Consider the following 15,758-nt stretch of genomic DNA (forward strand, 5'->3'; position numbering starts at 1 on the left):
GACCAGTAGAAAGAAACCTGTTGGACAATAGTCAATTTAACTATTAGACATTAGTTAAAGAGTGAAAAAGAGGAAGCAAAAATCCACGCAGCCAAACAGAGTACATCCAAAGACTTATGGCTGATGAACTAGAGGTGAATATATTTGAGAGTCTAGCTTAACAAGCACCTCCAAAAGGAATAATGATTATATTGCAACTGTGAGAACAGAGTCAGCAAACCCTGAAACATTTAGGCTAGGTTTCATGTCACCTAACTTGGGCTGCCTAGCAGTTATTAGCCAGGCATGGGGAAATCATCTGGGTAATTGAAGGAGATGACAGACAGTAATTTATTCCACCTGTATTATTAGCTGAAGTTATACGAGGTTAATTCATTAATGTTTTGGTTTTGCCTATGTAATTTTCATACCAGAAACCATAGCTGAAACTCAACCTAATTTTTCATATTAAGTCCAACATTTATTTTTTAAATATACCTTTAAAAACCAGAAAAACAGCTATCTGTAACAAAATATGCAAGGCAAATACAAAGTCAGTTAGCCACACTGGATGCCCATGAATTTTGATCTTATTCAATAAACAAGCAGTTTATTTTCAATAGACAGGCATGGAGTGGTGGTTGAAATTAAGATAACAACTCTGCCCTGTTTCACAGGAGTGGAGTTACCAGTACGAAAATGAGGATGAAGAGAAGGATGTCATGTCTCTACTCCACTCCAATTAATAATGCCAAATGCTGCAAGCATACTGTAATATGATCCATTAGTGGCTTTGAAGTTCTTTCTCTCCAGTTCTGCTCCAGAAATAGATGCATTTCAGTTCTGTTCCAAAAAGCAGGAATAATAATAATAACAACATTTGAAAAGCTGGGTGAAAGCTAGAATTTCATCAAAGGGAACATAAGACTTACTGACTGTTGTCAGAGGAAAAATTTGTGAAAAGGTTAGGACAGGTTGTATAAAGTCTTTCGTAGGAATTCTACAAAACTTCAAGATATTTTACCTGGAGAGGGCAATATTTTTTCATGTTTTAGGATTTAACTTTGCAACTCTTAGATTTGTAACTGTGTCTTGCACACACTTTAAAAAAAAAGTGTCCATTGCGAACATAACATTTGTCCTAGTAATGATGTCTTTGAAATTCTTGGCAGTCAAATACATTTAGCTGCATAGCTAAATATTTTATTTGAAAGATTGGAGAAGTATGTGTGGGGTTAAGAAGAGAAGAGTTAATTTGCCTATTTTCATTCCATTCCAATCAAAATTGCACCACTTAGCTGAGTACTAAGAAGGGATGCCTGAAGCACACTTGCATTAAACCATCTGTTAATGTCAGGCCAAATTTATCCTGTCTAGTGGCTTGTAGGTGATGACAGCCCTTTGCAAGGGATACTTGTGTTCTGCACACTCATCAGAAACTTCACTGCTATAATAGCAAAAGAGGCCTGAAATATTGACAGTCAATATGAAGCAGGATCTCCAAAGACGTAAGAAGAAGAACTAAGAAAACAGTTGCAAATCTTTGCTGTAACTAGCTCTGAAGTAAGGGTAGTCTCTAATTCAGAGATTCACAAGAGATTAATGGGATGAATTGTTCCTGAAGTAAAATGAAATAATTGCAAATTCAGTCATGTTGTGAAAGAAATGTAACTTCTTCAAATTTCATGTAATTGCACCAAGGTTTCTGAGCAAGTATCACAAACAGTTAACTACTTGTCCTCTTTCTGTAGTCTGCAAATGTAAATAAGAGAAACTTTCCCAAAGCCATTCTAATAGGTTTTGACCTCTGTCTGGAACACAGCACCAAATAATCCTTTATTTATTTTTTTTCTCAGTTGATTTTGATCCTTTGGTGTTTCCTTCATCTAGTTTTGGTTCTGTGGCTCTTATGGAATCTAGTAGGTAGTTCCTGAGTACCATGCAATGTAGAATCAGATTCAAAGTTCCTGGTTTAGTAAAACATGCAAGTGTGTAAGTACCACAAGGGTCTAGTTTGCAAATGAGCCTTGTCACAGGGCTTCTTCCAGCACAGCATTTGGATAGCGGACGCGTTCCCACCTTGTCCCATCTCCTTTCCCTTTCCAATGCCCTGTCCAGTGGACAGAGCTGAGGTTTCAGAGCAAAAAGCTCTGCCCACATGGGAAGCCTGGGTGTCAAGTTGTGAGCAGCTGAGATAAGCTCAAAATGAGTTTGACGGGTCTGCCACCACTTTGGCATACTGTGCATTTACAGTCTAGCACTGTTGCCATGCTTAGCACTGTTATTCTAGCACTTCATGTGCCAAATGAAGGCAACAGCAGATTTGAGATCAATCAACCAGCTGTATTTGGTATCTGTTCATCCTGGAGTGGGAAAGAGGTATTGGTGCAGAGCTTTAGTGGTGCTAGGAGGTCTCCGGGGAATGTCTTGGTTGTTTGAATGAGTGTGCTCCTTGCACGGCATGTACTGCCCACCTGTTCCTCATGGCTAATGTTTGAGTCTCTCGAGAAGCCTGTTAACATGATAACTGATTACAGCATCTTTTTAAAAATATTTGTCAATGACCAGGAAAACCCATTCAGCTTTGGTATGAATGAAAAAATTAATAATTCATGAACGTTTTTTTGTATCTCTAATTTACTTTACACTAGGTTCATAGATTATAGAAAAAAGTGTTGGTAATGGCTTTCTTCCTGGGTTAAAATACAACAGCTGTGGCACACCATTTACAGAGATGGCTGCAATGATTGTATATCAAATCTGAAAATTTTATTGACCATATCAGTGCAATATAGCCTTTGGTACTTCTTGTGAGGGTTTCTTAGACATCTTGTAAGAGCTGCCTCACTTTGTCACAGGAAACTACAAGAACACATGGAGACAAAATGATTGATTATTAGTCTTGGTATTTGTAATTTGATCTCTGCAGCAAGTGTTAGCCAATAATTATTTGTTTTCATTCCCTTACTCCCTTATTGACATTTTTCATTGTCTTAGTGTCCGAAATTCCAAATCTGGAATGTCCTGCTATCAAGTCTGAGTCTGCTTTATTTAAGCCAAATACAAATCCATAGTATAAAGCAATATGAATGAGGTCTGAACTGAAAGCAAATTCAACTCAGTATGTTAACAAACTGAAGCCTTCATACCCCATCAGATGCAAACACTGAATTAAGTCTGCATGGCTGTCTACTAGGCTCTGGGTCTGGCATAAACAGAGTTTGCTTGAACAGTAGCTCCAGAGATTTTGAGAACAGAGACCTCCTTACAGGGTAAGTTTACAGAGTTTTCATGTGTCACTCAGAAAGGAAATAGAATTTAACAAATTGCAGTAATTTTGATTTCCTGATAAAGTATGCCTAAGAATAATAGTCAGTAAAGTTGATTTACTCTCTGTGTGTTTATCAGTCTGAGAAACATTATGTCTTCTACTTGGGTTACCTTACTGAGTATGGGATACCTCTCTAAAACATGTGCAGTCTCTCAAAAGAACAAATATAATTCAATCAGTTTATGTAATATTTTTTGTTGTTTGAAATAGCAATTCCTTTTAAATAAACTTGCAGGATTTATTGCCAACTCAAACACTAAGAACTGATTCTTTAAATTGTTAGTGAACTGTATGGCCAGGCTATGGTGATAACCCTTAAGAGCTCTAGGATACTCCTAATTAAGTACTGCATTGTGAAGGACTGAAAAGTCTGTGACTCTCCCTTGAGAGTTTTCCTGTGGTTCTCATGCTGGGAGATGTGTTATTTCAGAAATTTTAGAAATGGCAAGGAATGCAACGTAATAACTTTGAAGTTCTGAAATATATGGACATTTTTCCTTATTTGTGGGTATAACAAGCTCTGTGAGTACTCTCTTCTGTGTCTGTGTATGGATATGCAGTTTTTGTGCCATGTAGCTGATGGAGAGGGATTTTTAGAGAAATCAGAAGGGACAAGCTGAACAACAGCACAAATTAAATAACTGAGATAAATGATCCTGCTAGAGTTTAGAGGAGAAGGGTCATGCCTTTGTAAGGAAGAACCCATTTCTTGAAGCACCAGATTGCTGAGAATTGTTTAGTCTTTCTTATTTTAAAATTTGAGATCACAAAGAATTAGAACCTGATTGTAGTATAAGAAAGAAGACAGGTCAGTTAAGGCAGAATAAAGACAATGCAGGTGACCACGTAAAAGAAATACCTCGATGCATGAAAAAGACAAGTTTTTTTGTTATTTTGTTGTTTAGGGTTTTTTTGGTGGTTTTTGTTTGGTTTTTTGTGGTTTGTTTCTGTTTTTGTTTTGTCTGTTTTGTTTCTCCCTAGCAATGGAATTAGATAACTTTCAGTTCCAGTAGGTTTTGATCTGTAAATCAAGACCAAGCAGCTTACCTGTGCTCTCCTGAAGCAGTGTTAGATACTCCAGATTTAGCTGTTATTTGACCTATGCATAAATGTCTATGACTCCTGGGAAGCTAAGAAAATGGATTTTTCTTCAGGTGTTCTGTAAATGAAATGCTTCCTTCCTTTTGTTTCTTGGGAAATGTGATCTTCTATATGAAGTCCTGTGGTGGACTTTTGGATTGAAATCTCAGAACCTTGTAGGAGATTCAGGAGATTTTAAAAGACTTTGTAACAAATCTAAAAGAGAACAACCAACCATCCCCATCCCCAGTTGACAGACTGTGGAGATTTCATATTGATACCTGTGACTGACTGATAACTATCTGCAAAGGATTGTCATTATATCAGAATTGTTCAGACCATAAATGATGAAATCTTCCTCTCTCTCCACTTGCTGAGGACAGAAAACAGCTGTAACAAAGGCTATTGGTAGTACACTTTGTATCACTGTTTTTTCATACCTGAGTTTAAAAGGGGGAAAAGGATTGTCTCCTTAGAGGTTATTCAAACCTCAGAGCACCTGACACTTCTTATGCTTCTAGTAGAATTGTGAGCAAAATTATGCTGTTCAAAATGTCTGGGATCAGTTAGACTTCTGCCTATGTTTATGTACTTAAATACCTTTTTAGATCAATCCCTGTATAATTTGGATTCCCAGTCTCATATTTAAAATTGCAAGTAATTGGAAATTAGATGGTATTTCACTACCTCATTGGGATCTTGAGATGCAACTGCATACTGTGAAAGTATCTAAAACAAAGGGGATAAAAAGTGCCTCACAATGGATTACTCTTGAGAAAAAACTCTTGATATCCAAATGTTAGAGCATCCATTCATCTCATGGTTTTCTTAGTTTATATCCTGGCATCAAAAGCTAATGCATGTTTATTAAAAGGGAAAAGTAAAAATATTGCTACTTCTGTGTATGAAGCCTCTCACATGATAGAATAAATACCTTTAACAGAAAACAATGAAACAGTTTCTATAACTCTACAGTGTTCGAAATTCAATATTGTTAGTATAAACAGTTTTATGGTAATAATAGGAGATTTGCAAGGAAGAGGGCTTCATTTAGTTCTAAGAGTTGTTTGACCTCTGCTACTTCATAAGCCGTTAGAGAGAGCTATGGTCCACATAAGCTGACTTTGTTTCTCTTTTACCTGGAAGGCGTTATTTTTTCAATAACTTCCAAAATCAAGTAAATATTTTTAGAGCCAGGATAACTGCCACTTTAAATGGACTAATCTTTGCTCAGAAGTTGTCTGACACTTTATATCCAATGCCAGCATGAAAGAAATAATTAAGATACATGCTTTTGGTAATTGATCAGGACCATTTGAGTGAGTTACATAAATAATAGACTAATCAAAGTATTGTCTAACCATTTAAAAAAACACATGCCCTACTGAATGTACATTTATTTAAATTAATGTTGCTGTCAAATTTTATGAGAAAGTTTGAAAGAGGATTTCATTTTCATCTTATGGTCAGTGCTCTCACAAATAAGAATTTGTCAATTTATAAGATGAGATACACTATTAAATTGTTCAATGTAGCTCCTTAAAATAGAGGTGTGCAATTCTGTTCTGGGCAATTACTCTTCAGGTAATACTGCGACTTTGAAATCTCATTTTCTTATCTGCCAAATCCTAGTCTAACTCATTTTCTGTTCTAAGTATAATTAATGATATTAGTATCTAATAGTATGCAGAAGAGAACTGGGACTTTCCTTGTATCATGTATTAGTTTTCTACATAAAGTATTTTATTAGTATTTCATTAATAACTGACCAACAGATTAATGGACAAAAAGAAGTAAAAAAAACCCCACCAAAACAAAACAGCACAAACCCAAACAAAAAAACCTACTGTTCAATGTATTTGAAAAATATATTAGGAATGGGGTTCAAACATCATGAAAATTATGCTTGCTAATTATTTAAGAAGTTCTGTTCTATCTTGGAGTTGAACACCAAGAAACTTTGGTGTGATAGTTTGGGGTAGAATAATATCTACTTATGAAAAGCTTCTATTCTTCACTCTTTTCTAAAACCACTTTAGCTTTGCATGATGGTATGAGGGAAGACTACACTATCAAGCTGAATATTTGGGATTAAATGAAAGGTTATTTTTCTCTTGAATGGGAATTTGAACATGTTTTTTTTTGTGAGATCTTCCACACACAAACCAAAATACCCATAATGCGAAAGATACGACATTTCTCAGTCTTTATATTTCCTTCTGCCCATATCAGGTTGCCACAGTCAAGGCTGCTATTTACATTAGAATTGTCCTATAAGTATTATTTGGGCTCCACTGGTACTCATTAAAAGGTTCTGTGACAGCCTGGCTTCAGCAGAGGTCCTGCATGGAAACAGTCACTCTTTTCATCAGCAGTCACTGTCATCTGCTATGTTGTCTCTGGGCTAAGCTTCTCAGGCTCTGTTTAGAGTGGTTTGGGTTTTTTCCCCCTCTGGACAGGGAAGTAGGGCCTCTGCATGTGTTTAACCCTACATTTTTGCAGGATACTAATATTTCTGCTTTTAATTGACTGCAGTTTTACAGGAGACTGTGTCCCAGATGTGACTGCACTGAAATGAAAGAGCACTGGTGTTGGGCTTGAATGTTTCCCATCCAATTAGTAATTGCCCCTTCATTTTATTTTGAAAGTTTTTTTTCATGTGAGTATGGGGTTTCCAAATTATTCTGGTAATCCTGGATTCTTTTTCCCTTGTTTTTACAGGTGACCTGTAACTGTTTCACCATCAGTAATGGAGAGATGCAGGATGTTGGTGTTGGCCTGTATCCCAGGTATGGTGGATTCACATTCACAGGCAAAATCTGTTATTTTTTTTTCCTTTTTACCTAGGTAGCTGTAAGGATCATCAAAGCAGCGGGTAGTTTGTCCAAATGAGAAACTGGGAAATGCAAATAACTGAAAGGAAAATTAAAAATATGAACAAGTTGAAAACATTATTAATAGTCCTGATTACAGAGTTAAAACATTTTAAGTAAGATACATCTTTATATTTTATTGTTATGGGGTTTTCTAAGTAGGCGTAACTGCTGACATAAAAAAATGTGTGACTAGAAGGAGTAAAAGGAAACCTGTTCAGCATTGCTTTAGAACACAGGTATTTGCAGCCAAGAGCCTTCTGAACTGGCAATTAAAATAAAACAATTGAACACATTTATTAGTAAATTGCTATAACTAAGAAACCAATAAGGTGAAAAGATAAGCCCCTTGAGAGATGGATGTTAATATTTGAATAATTTCTTATTTCTATTAGGTACAAAGTACATACCAGAGAAGGTTTTGCTTTCATAGGATCAGTTACCTGTAATAATGGTGTGGAAAATTAGTATGTGATTAAAAGTGCTTTGTTTAGTCTCAGTAAGAGGTTGTATATTGTTGCATGGCTTGACAGCTTCAGCATCCCAGTATGTTTTAAAATAGATAAAATCCTTTGGTCCTTCTCTGCATCACCTTGCCAGCAGCTCTGGGAGTATACCCAGTGATGTCACAAGAAGTGAACTGGGTACTCTCTCCCAGAGTACATTACTGGGGTCATGTGGAGATTAACCAGAGATATTTTATTAGGCCAGAAGGGATAGCAAAAGAGTCAGGCTCTGCCTGATAGCTCCTTTGAGTCAAGAACTGAATACATGTGGTTTGGTGCAGGGCTCCGACCCTGAGCAACAATCTCTATTTTGCCAACAACAATTGGGATTTTGAGTTACTGGAACAGGCAGACAAGAGAAGCAAATAAAGGCAGCTGAATACACCAAAAATTTTTCTTCCAGCCTGATGATGCCAGAATTTCATTAGGTCATTCCCATAGGGGAAGAACCCTCAGCTGAACAAAATATATGTAAAACAGAGGCAATGCTTTATCTCTTCTTTCAAATCTGTACACCAAGTACTTTGGTTTTAGAACACAGTATTTTCTACCTAATTCAAATACACGTTGATTCCTGGCCCCTTCAACCATGATTCCACTGACAGTCAGGGTAACCGATAAGCTTAGTGTCCTGAAACTGAGCAGAAGCAGCAGAAATAAATCGCCATCCCAAGGCATGAACATTTTGCTATGAACTGTCCAGGTTGCCTTGTTCCCCACTTGCCTGCTTTGCCCTCTCCCCTGGGTCAGGCCTCTCTGAGAGTCACTGTGAGGCCATCCCCTCCCTCCTGCCCCAAGTACACAGAAGACAGAACGATATGAAGGCATCCAGGCGTGACTCCTATTAGCAACTAATGTAAATCTTCTAATAATTAATTTTCCTCCCCTAGACAAGAGCAGCTGATTTACCAGGATTTTATTTGTGCCGTAACTTAACTGCTTGATATTTCAGATGTGATCATGTTAGCTACTTCTAAATGATTAACGGGGAATGGCAGTGGAGGCTCCTCTGTAAAGTTCTTTCTCTCTCTTTCTCCCTGTCTGCCACCCCTCACAGCATGTCTTTGCTGAACCACAGCTGTGACCCAAACTGTGTGATAGTTTTTGAAGGATACCAGCTTTTACTTCGCTCCGTCCGAGACATCCAGATTGGTGAAGAGGTAATTAATTTGTCCTCCCTTCCATCTCAGACACCTGCAACAATGATATCTCCCTAAATAGATTCCAGACTGCAGGGCCACCAGCTTAATATTTTGGTGATATATTGATGCCACTTTCTAGCACATAGCTATCAAGGGGAACATGATAAATAGAATCATCTCTTCACACTGCCTGGGCCCCATAATCATTACTTCTCATAAATCACTAGCAGTCTTGATAAATTCTTGTGCCTCCTTCCCTCCTCTAGGCACTTCATTTTGTTTGTATTTAAAAGTCTTTACCCTGATGGAAATATTTACAGTATTTCTGGGTGGAATGCAGTGTTCACTATGTTATTGCAACAATAAGCATTTGTCAGGCTGCAACCATACAGTTGTAGTAAAACTTTCATTGACAGTGAAAATGTTTTCTTGTCCATTTCACTGGAAAAGACTTCAAAATAGCCCTTACAAGAGATTTCTGCTTTGATCAAAGGTATTCTCTGCTGTTTTTTTTGTTTGTTTCTTTTTGTTTGTTTTGGGGGTTTTTGTTTTGTTTTGTTTTAAAACAGCATTTGCATTACTTTGGATATAATAATTTGTGACCAGGTAAGCATTTCAAAGTAAATGTCTTTTGCAGTAAAGCAATATTGGCCTATAAAGATGTGTGTATAGATGTAACTTTACATGTACCAATTACTGTACCAAACAGTCCTAGCTGTTGGGTATTTTAAAATCATGTCCTTACTGTAAATGCAGTTCAAGCCTGTGCTTCAACCTCTGGGGAGATCAAGGGCATTAATTTTCTAATTTAAAGGTAGTACCTATTTCCCTCTCTCTGAAATGTTTTCTTTTCCTATTACACAACTGCTACTGCTTTTCATTTTGGGTTCTGCATGGTATCTTTGGTGCAACTTCTTTCCACGCTGCCTTGCTGGTTGCCTGCGGTAGGGTGAGCTCAGTTTTCTTAATAGCCATGTATTGAATTTACACACCTATGTACATGAAACTGTATTGCCTGTTATGAGCTAAGTTTTTACTTATATTACTGAGGTCATAATCTGACCTCACACGAAAGAAAATACATGTTAGGGAGAAATCTGATTGGGTTTTCTGAAAAAATGGAGTGCTCTGTGGTGGTGAGATGAATACAGTTTCACGTCATGAGGCAAGAAGAAAAAAATAATTATTGTCAGTAGAAAACTTGCCTTATCCTGTTCAGACTTTCTAGATTTAGACAGCATGAGATCCCTTATGTAGTAATGAATAAAAAATAAATAAACACTAAGGTTTATTAGAAATGAGAAGCTAAGTAGCAAGATAAGCTGAGATTAGTAGAAGAGGATGATGGCTTTACTATCTATAGAGGATCAAACTTGATAGGGCTTCTGTACCCTTGCCAGGAAAATATCAGCCACTGCAGTACAATGTGTTCACTAGGCAAGTGAGAAGTAAAAATATTTTTGGACATTTGTAGTGCTTTCTATCAGAGGACTACAACAATTTACTCATGTTAAGGAGTTGTTGACGCCCTGTGTTCACAGGGAAAACACAGGGAGAGGAGTTGACTGGCCATTGTGATCATCTCACAATCACATAAAAAGGAAGGCACCAGTATACCTGATTTTGGTTGTAAACTAGAAGAAGAGATATGATTGTATTGCATGTAGCTGTTGTGGTGTGATGCAGGTTTATTCAGGAGTAATTTTTATGTCCCAACCACACTAGAGTGCTCGTTCTATACACAGTTATTATATTTATGAAGCCAGTGATAGAAGACATCCAAGATTGTGTGAACCTCCAAAAGTTTTTATATCCTGGTGGAAGTTGTTTCAGTATAGTTTTAGTCTCATGTCTAAGCAGATTTTCTTAGCTTTGCATGTTTTTGACAGGAAGGCATATGGAATTTAGTGGGTTTTAGTTGAATTTTTTGGGGGCTTTGAATTTTGTTGAAATCCTAAGGCCAAAATGTATCTCAGGCAGTAGAAAATTAGGACTTCTGAGACAGAAAATATTTACTTGGATCTTTATAGAATCTAAGTTCTAGATTTGATGGTGCTGTATTTTTGGAAAACTAATGACTAATCCTATGCAAAAATTCTAGCCATCTAGGCCCTTTTTTTGGCAAAGACAGTGTTGCCAATCCAGAAGCACTATGAAACCATGAGTCATGAATATAAGTTTTTTGTAGGATTTGAAAGAAAAGATTAATGTTTAATTGCATGGTTTTCAAAGTTGAAGCTTTAAGTAAAGAAAGCGTATTGCAGGAATCATAATAAAATACTAAGATCTGGGAAGATGGAAAAGTGTCTGGTCCTTAAATTTTGCTTCAAAAACCCAAAGTTCAGATTTGTCTTTAGGTTTATTTTTTGCATTTTATACTAATATGGTTCTATGGAATTGCATGCTCTATGAGGGCAGAAAGTTACCATTTTAAACAAAAACATTTGTAATCCTCTTTAAATATGCAGGGAGCAGAGGAGAGGACAAAATAAGGGAAAGGGAGACAAGGCTTGATAGCAGCTATTGAACTTGATGCATATACTGGGGGTTGTGGTTTCTAGAAAGGGGTCTCCTGAAACTGAAGAGACTACTCTGTACCAGGTTTTTGAGCATAATTGAATCTAATAGTGGGAAGAAAGAATAGGTTTATATGGGGGTTATGTCCCTACTTAAAAGACTACAGGACTTTCCGAAACTTGCTTCCAGCAGCTCAAAACTAATTATAAACCCTTTTTGCTCCTCAAGATAATGTTAGCTGTAGTGCTGATTATCGCAGCTTTTGTAACGTGACTTTACTTTGACAATATACAAAGATTTCCTTTCCTAGCCAAAGTGAAATTTAAGTATTACAAAGGAAGATAAGATATGGGGAAGGATTATAAGAAAGGAAAAATTACTCACCTAGAGATCACCAGGGCTCCTTCAGTGGTGAGGTAGAATATCAGTAATTTATTTTCTCAAAAAGACAAGCAGCCTGCTCCGAAGAGGTCTGCATCATTTCCCTACCCTGAAGTAACCACTTTGAGCAGCATGAAGATGAGCTCTATAATTTGAATTGACTTTTTGTAAGTTACTGTATCTACCTGGTGTTCTGCAGGCAGATGTGAGCTATTTTGTCTGATTTCCAGTTAGAAGTTGTACAGCTATGGTTAGCTCAGTGCATAGCTCAAATCAGTTAGTCCTGCTGAGATACAGGATGTATTAGCTGGGGTCTAGTTCTGCACCAAAACAGGTGCATGATTCTCATCAGCTCCATCAGAGCAAATTTGTATCTTCCTGCAGAAAGTCACATAACAGACCATACTCCTACAGAGCAACTAATTTTTAAAATTAATACTAAATACAGGTAATTATTTCAGATGACCAGCAATTAACTCTTATCTTCATTATATAGTTCAACCAATATATGTACTATTTCTGTATAATTCTATGAGGAGAATGTTTGTATCTGTTTGTTTGACACGTTACATTTGGTCACATTACATTTTTTAAAACCAAATTTTTCCTTGAGTTAAAAGGCATTTTGATTATATATGCCAAAACAGAAAGAGAGACTGTTTACGACTTAAATAACTCTGTCTCAGGAAGAGATTTTTGTCCCAACCCTCCCTACGACCCTGAGATCTATAATTGCAAAAACAAGAGAACTCACTTTTTTCCCCTGCTGTTTGCATTAAAATAATTTATTTCCAATTTCTACAGACTTCTCTGTCTAGAAAATTTGTAGCTTATAGCCCGTTACAAAAAATATACATGAAGTCCACTGCAGCATGGCAGTACTGGAAAACTGTGTCCACCTCATTTGGCAAATGAGGAACACGAGAAACTAACTACCAAACCCATGGTTAAAGAATTTCAGTGTTGGAGCAAGAAGCAGGGCTCACACAGTGCTGCATTTCTAGGGAGAAAGTTTTCAGAATAAGTCTCATGGCTGTTGAATAATTCCCTGTCTTCACAAATGTTACTAAATATATATTCTCCAGTTCAGGGGAAAATATTTACTACATTCTTTACAAACGATACACTAAAGAGGCAAGCTTTGGTCAGCTGAAATAATGTTTTAATTAATGCCATACATCCCACATGCAAATAAGACAACCTTTGATAAATAGGCATATTTCCTAAATATGTACAAATTAAATGATCCTTGCATCTAATGAAAAAGATCCAAAATTAAGTGCAGGAGAGAGACTTGAATACAGAATTTTGATGTTTAAACAATTAGATGATTAGTATAGACTTACTCACTGTTAGGTTGGTCCTGTTTCTAAATATTCATATTACATTTTCCCATTCAGTCTGTCAGCAAAATTTTTTTACTTATGGATTTCTGCTGGCAGGACTGGAAATTTGGACTAGGGCCTCTGACAGCAAGAGAAACCTGAAGCTGTTAAAATGCTAAAAGAAGGTATCAGTGTGACAAAGCCTCTTGTCCTCTTCCAGGATAGTCATATTCTCTAAGCCAGAGCAGGTTGTTATGTGACTGTTCATATCCAACACTGTTTGGTAATCTCTGAAGAAGAAATTACTGGTGTCAAATTGTTACCAAAAGAAGAAGAAGAAGAAGAAGAAGAAGAAAAAAGCCAAAACTGAAAAGAGAGAAAGAAATGAAGCCTGTAGGCTGAAGATAGATGAAGCAAGTTTGATGTAGGCTCTGGGTTTGTTTTGCAATATTATAATTGAACCCTGCCTAATGATCAGTTCAGCAGCAATAATAGGGTGTAGACCATTGTCTTTTGGCAAATAATAGACTAATCTCACATGAATAATTTTTCCATAGAGATTTCTATTGTCTTACACTGTGCCTGAACTTGATTAAATCCTTTTTACTGCTGGATGCCACCTGAACCTAAAGCCCCAGAGGACATGGGTCAGATCCACTGATGTTTATGCAGAGGATAAGAAATAAGGGAATGAGCCAGTGTGCAGAATGATTTTGACACAAAAAAACTGTGAATTGCAAAGAGACGTGAAAATCAGATGTCTGTGATAGGAGAGGGAAATTGGGCTGGGAGTGGCTGGAGGATGAGGTTAGGACTACAACTTTACCGGAAACTGGTTTGTGGAAAGGAATCAAGACAGGTCTTTCTTACCACACTAGAGAGGATGCAAAGTAGGACCAGCTGGGGAAAAAAACAAGGACTAAGTTGGTGGGGTCACAGAAGATGACTGAGAAACCAGAGTAGGGCAACAAGTGCTGTTAAACCAAGGCATGCAGGGGAGGCAGAAGGACAGATATCGGACTGGTAGGATGACAAAATCTGCCCATTTCACCAAAAATGGCTATGTAAGGAGCTGGAACTGAAGGCTGGAAACCAGTTTTAGATAACCAGGTGTGGAGAATAAGACTGTAAAATGATACTCATGTCCAGGAGAGAGAATGAGAAGAGGGACAGTTTGGAGAGAAAGGGGCAGAAGAGTCCAAGCTTGGGAGAAAAGGCAAAACAAACAAAAAAAAATAGGCAAAACAATTTCCATCTGTTCACCACAGAAAGCTCAGAGGGAAGCCTACAGCTCCTGTGTAAATTATTAGTATAGACTATTCTGCTGTAACCCAGCAGTGGTGAAACTAATCCCCTCTCAGCTCAGACACGCACAAGCTGGGACAAAATGATGTTATATAGAATGCAAAACCTGACAAAATTCTTACACTTCCTAACTTTTTATTATTTGTGAAACTTTAATATGTCTCTTTCATTAATTATACTATTAATCTTCAATTATAAGAGCATATTACTTTTTTTCCACAGGCTTTCTGCTTATGAATATTCTAAATGCTTGACTGCCATCTCTGTAATCTTCTTTTAATATAGTCCTCCTTCAATATGTAATCAAATTACACTGTAATAATACATGAAAAAAATGGAGGCATTGTTTTAGTTGCTTGGTAATTGCTCATTTAATTAGAATGCTCACTAATTTGCAAATTGCAGGTTCTGACAATGGATTCTATAGTCATTACTACAAATTGGTTAGGTTTTCCTGTAATTTCTTTGAGTGGACTCTCATGATTTAACTGAGAACCATGTGAAAATTCTCCCAATTAGTTGAAGTGCCTAGGCTCAGGATGAAATAACGTGACCTGATTTTTTTAGCTCTGACCTCTCTGGAGTGTTGAGTGTATAGTGTAATCACTCAATAGCACATATGACTGAATGCTGTTTGGAGCTGGGCTGTTGTTTTGTTATATTCTTTCCCTTATCACTAGTTTGTGCCTCTGCAGCACTCTAAACGTTTGAAGAACTCTATGAATGGTTAGCCCTGTAAAATTCCTTTTGGCAGGCATCAAAGGGGACGAACTAGAGACTTCTCTGTAGTTGATTTGAATTCACTGTCTACAGCATGAGGAGTTGAAAATAGCACAAATTTAAGCACATTTGCTTTTATAATTTTAATAAATTTTCCTGTCAGTGGTTTCAGCAACTTTGACTGCAATGCTTTTGTGCTTCCTTGGTCACAAAACGAATGTCACGGACATACTGAAGATGACTATAACGTAAGAGGACCTTAGACATATATTTGCAAGTAGGGTCTTCCCTAAGACAAGATGTAAAATTTTTTTAGATAGCAGGTTGTTGTATAACATCAGTGCTAAATACACACTTAAGCTTTGAAGCTAGACAAAAAGTGAGTTTTCATAAACAGAAATTTCAGATACTGAACTTCTTTTTTCTTTTCCATCTTTTCTCTCTTTTCCCCCACTCTCCCTCCCTGTCCCTTCTCTCTCTTCCCCTCTTTCCTCTCTCTAAAGTTTCTGTGCTAATATTGATTTGAGTTTGCTCCCAAAGTTATACCAATCAATTTCAACAACTCATAGCAAGAGAAACAATCTTTCGCACTCCGATTT

General features: G+C 37.0%; 1 protein-coding gene across 1 annotated transcript in view; it reads left to right on the plus strand.

The window, feature by feature from the left end:
- SMYD3 (SET and MYND domain containing 3) overlaps positions 1 to 15,758 on the plus strand; it is a gene marked incomplete at its 5' end in the record, with an annotated part of 346,236 nt that overhangs the window by 256,401 nt on the left and 74,077 nt on the right. The window contains 2 exons of the mRNA XM_010004615.1: positions 7,112 to 7,179; positions 8,827 to 8,929. Coding sequence (XP_010002917.1) covers positions 7,112 to 7,179; positions 8,827 to 8,929 — 171 coding nt within the window. The remainder of the gene's footprint in view (positions 1 to 7,111; positions 7,180 to 8,826; positions 8,930 to 15,758) is intronic.

Source organism: Chaetura pelagica, unplaced genomic scaffold, assembly GCF_000747805.2.
Source record: "Chaetura pelagica isolate M959 unplaced genomic scaffold, ChaPel_1.0 scaffold278, whole genome shotgun sequence".
Taxonomy (NCBI): Eukaryota; Metazoa; Chordata; class Aves; order Apodiformes; family Apodidae; genus Chaetura; species Chaetura pelagica.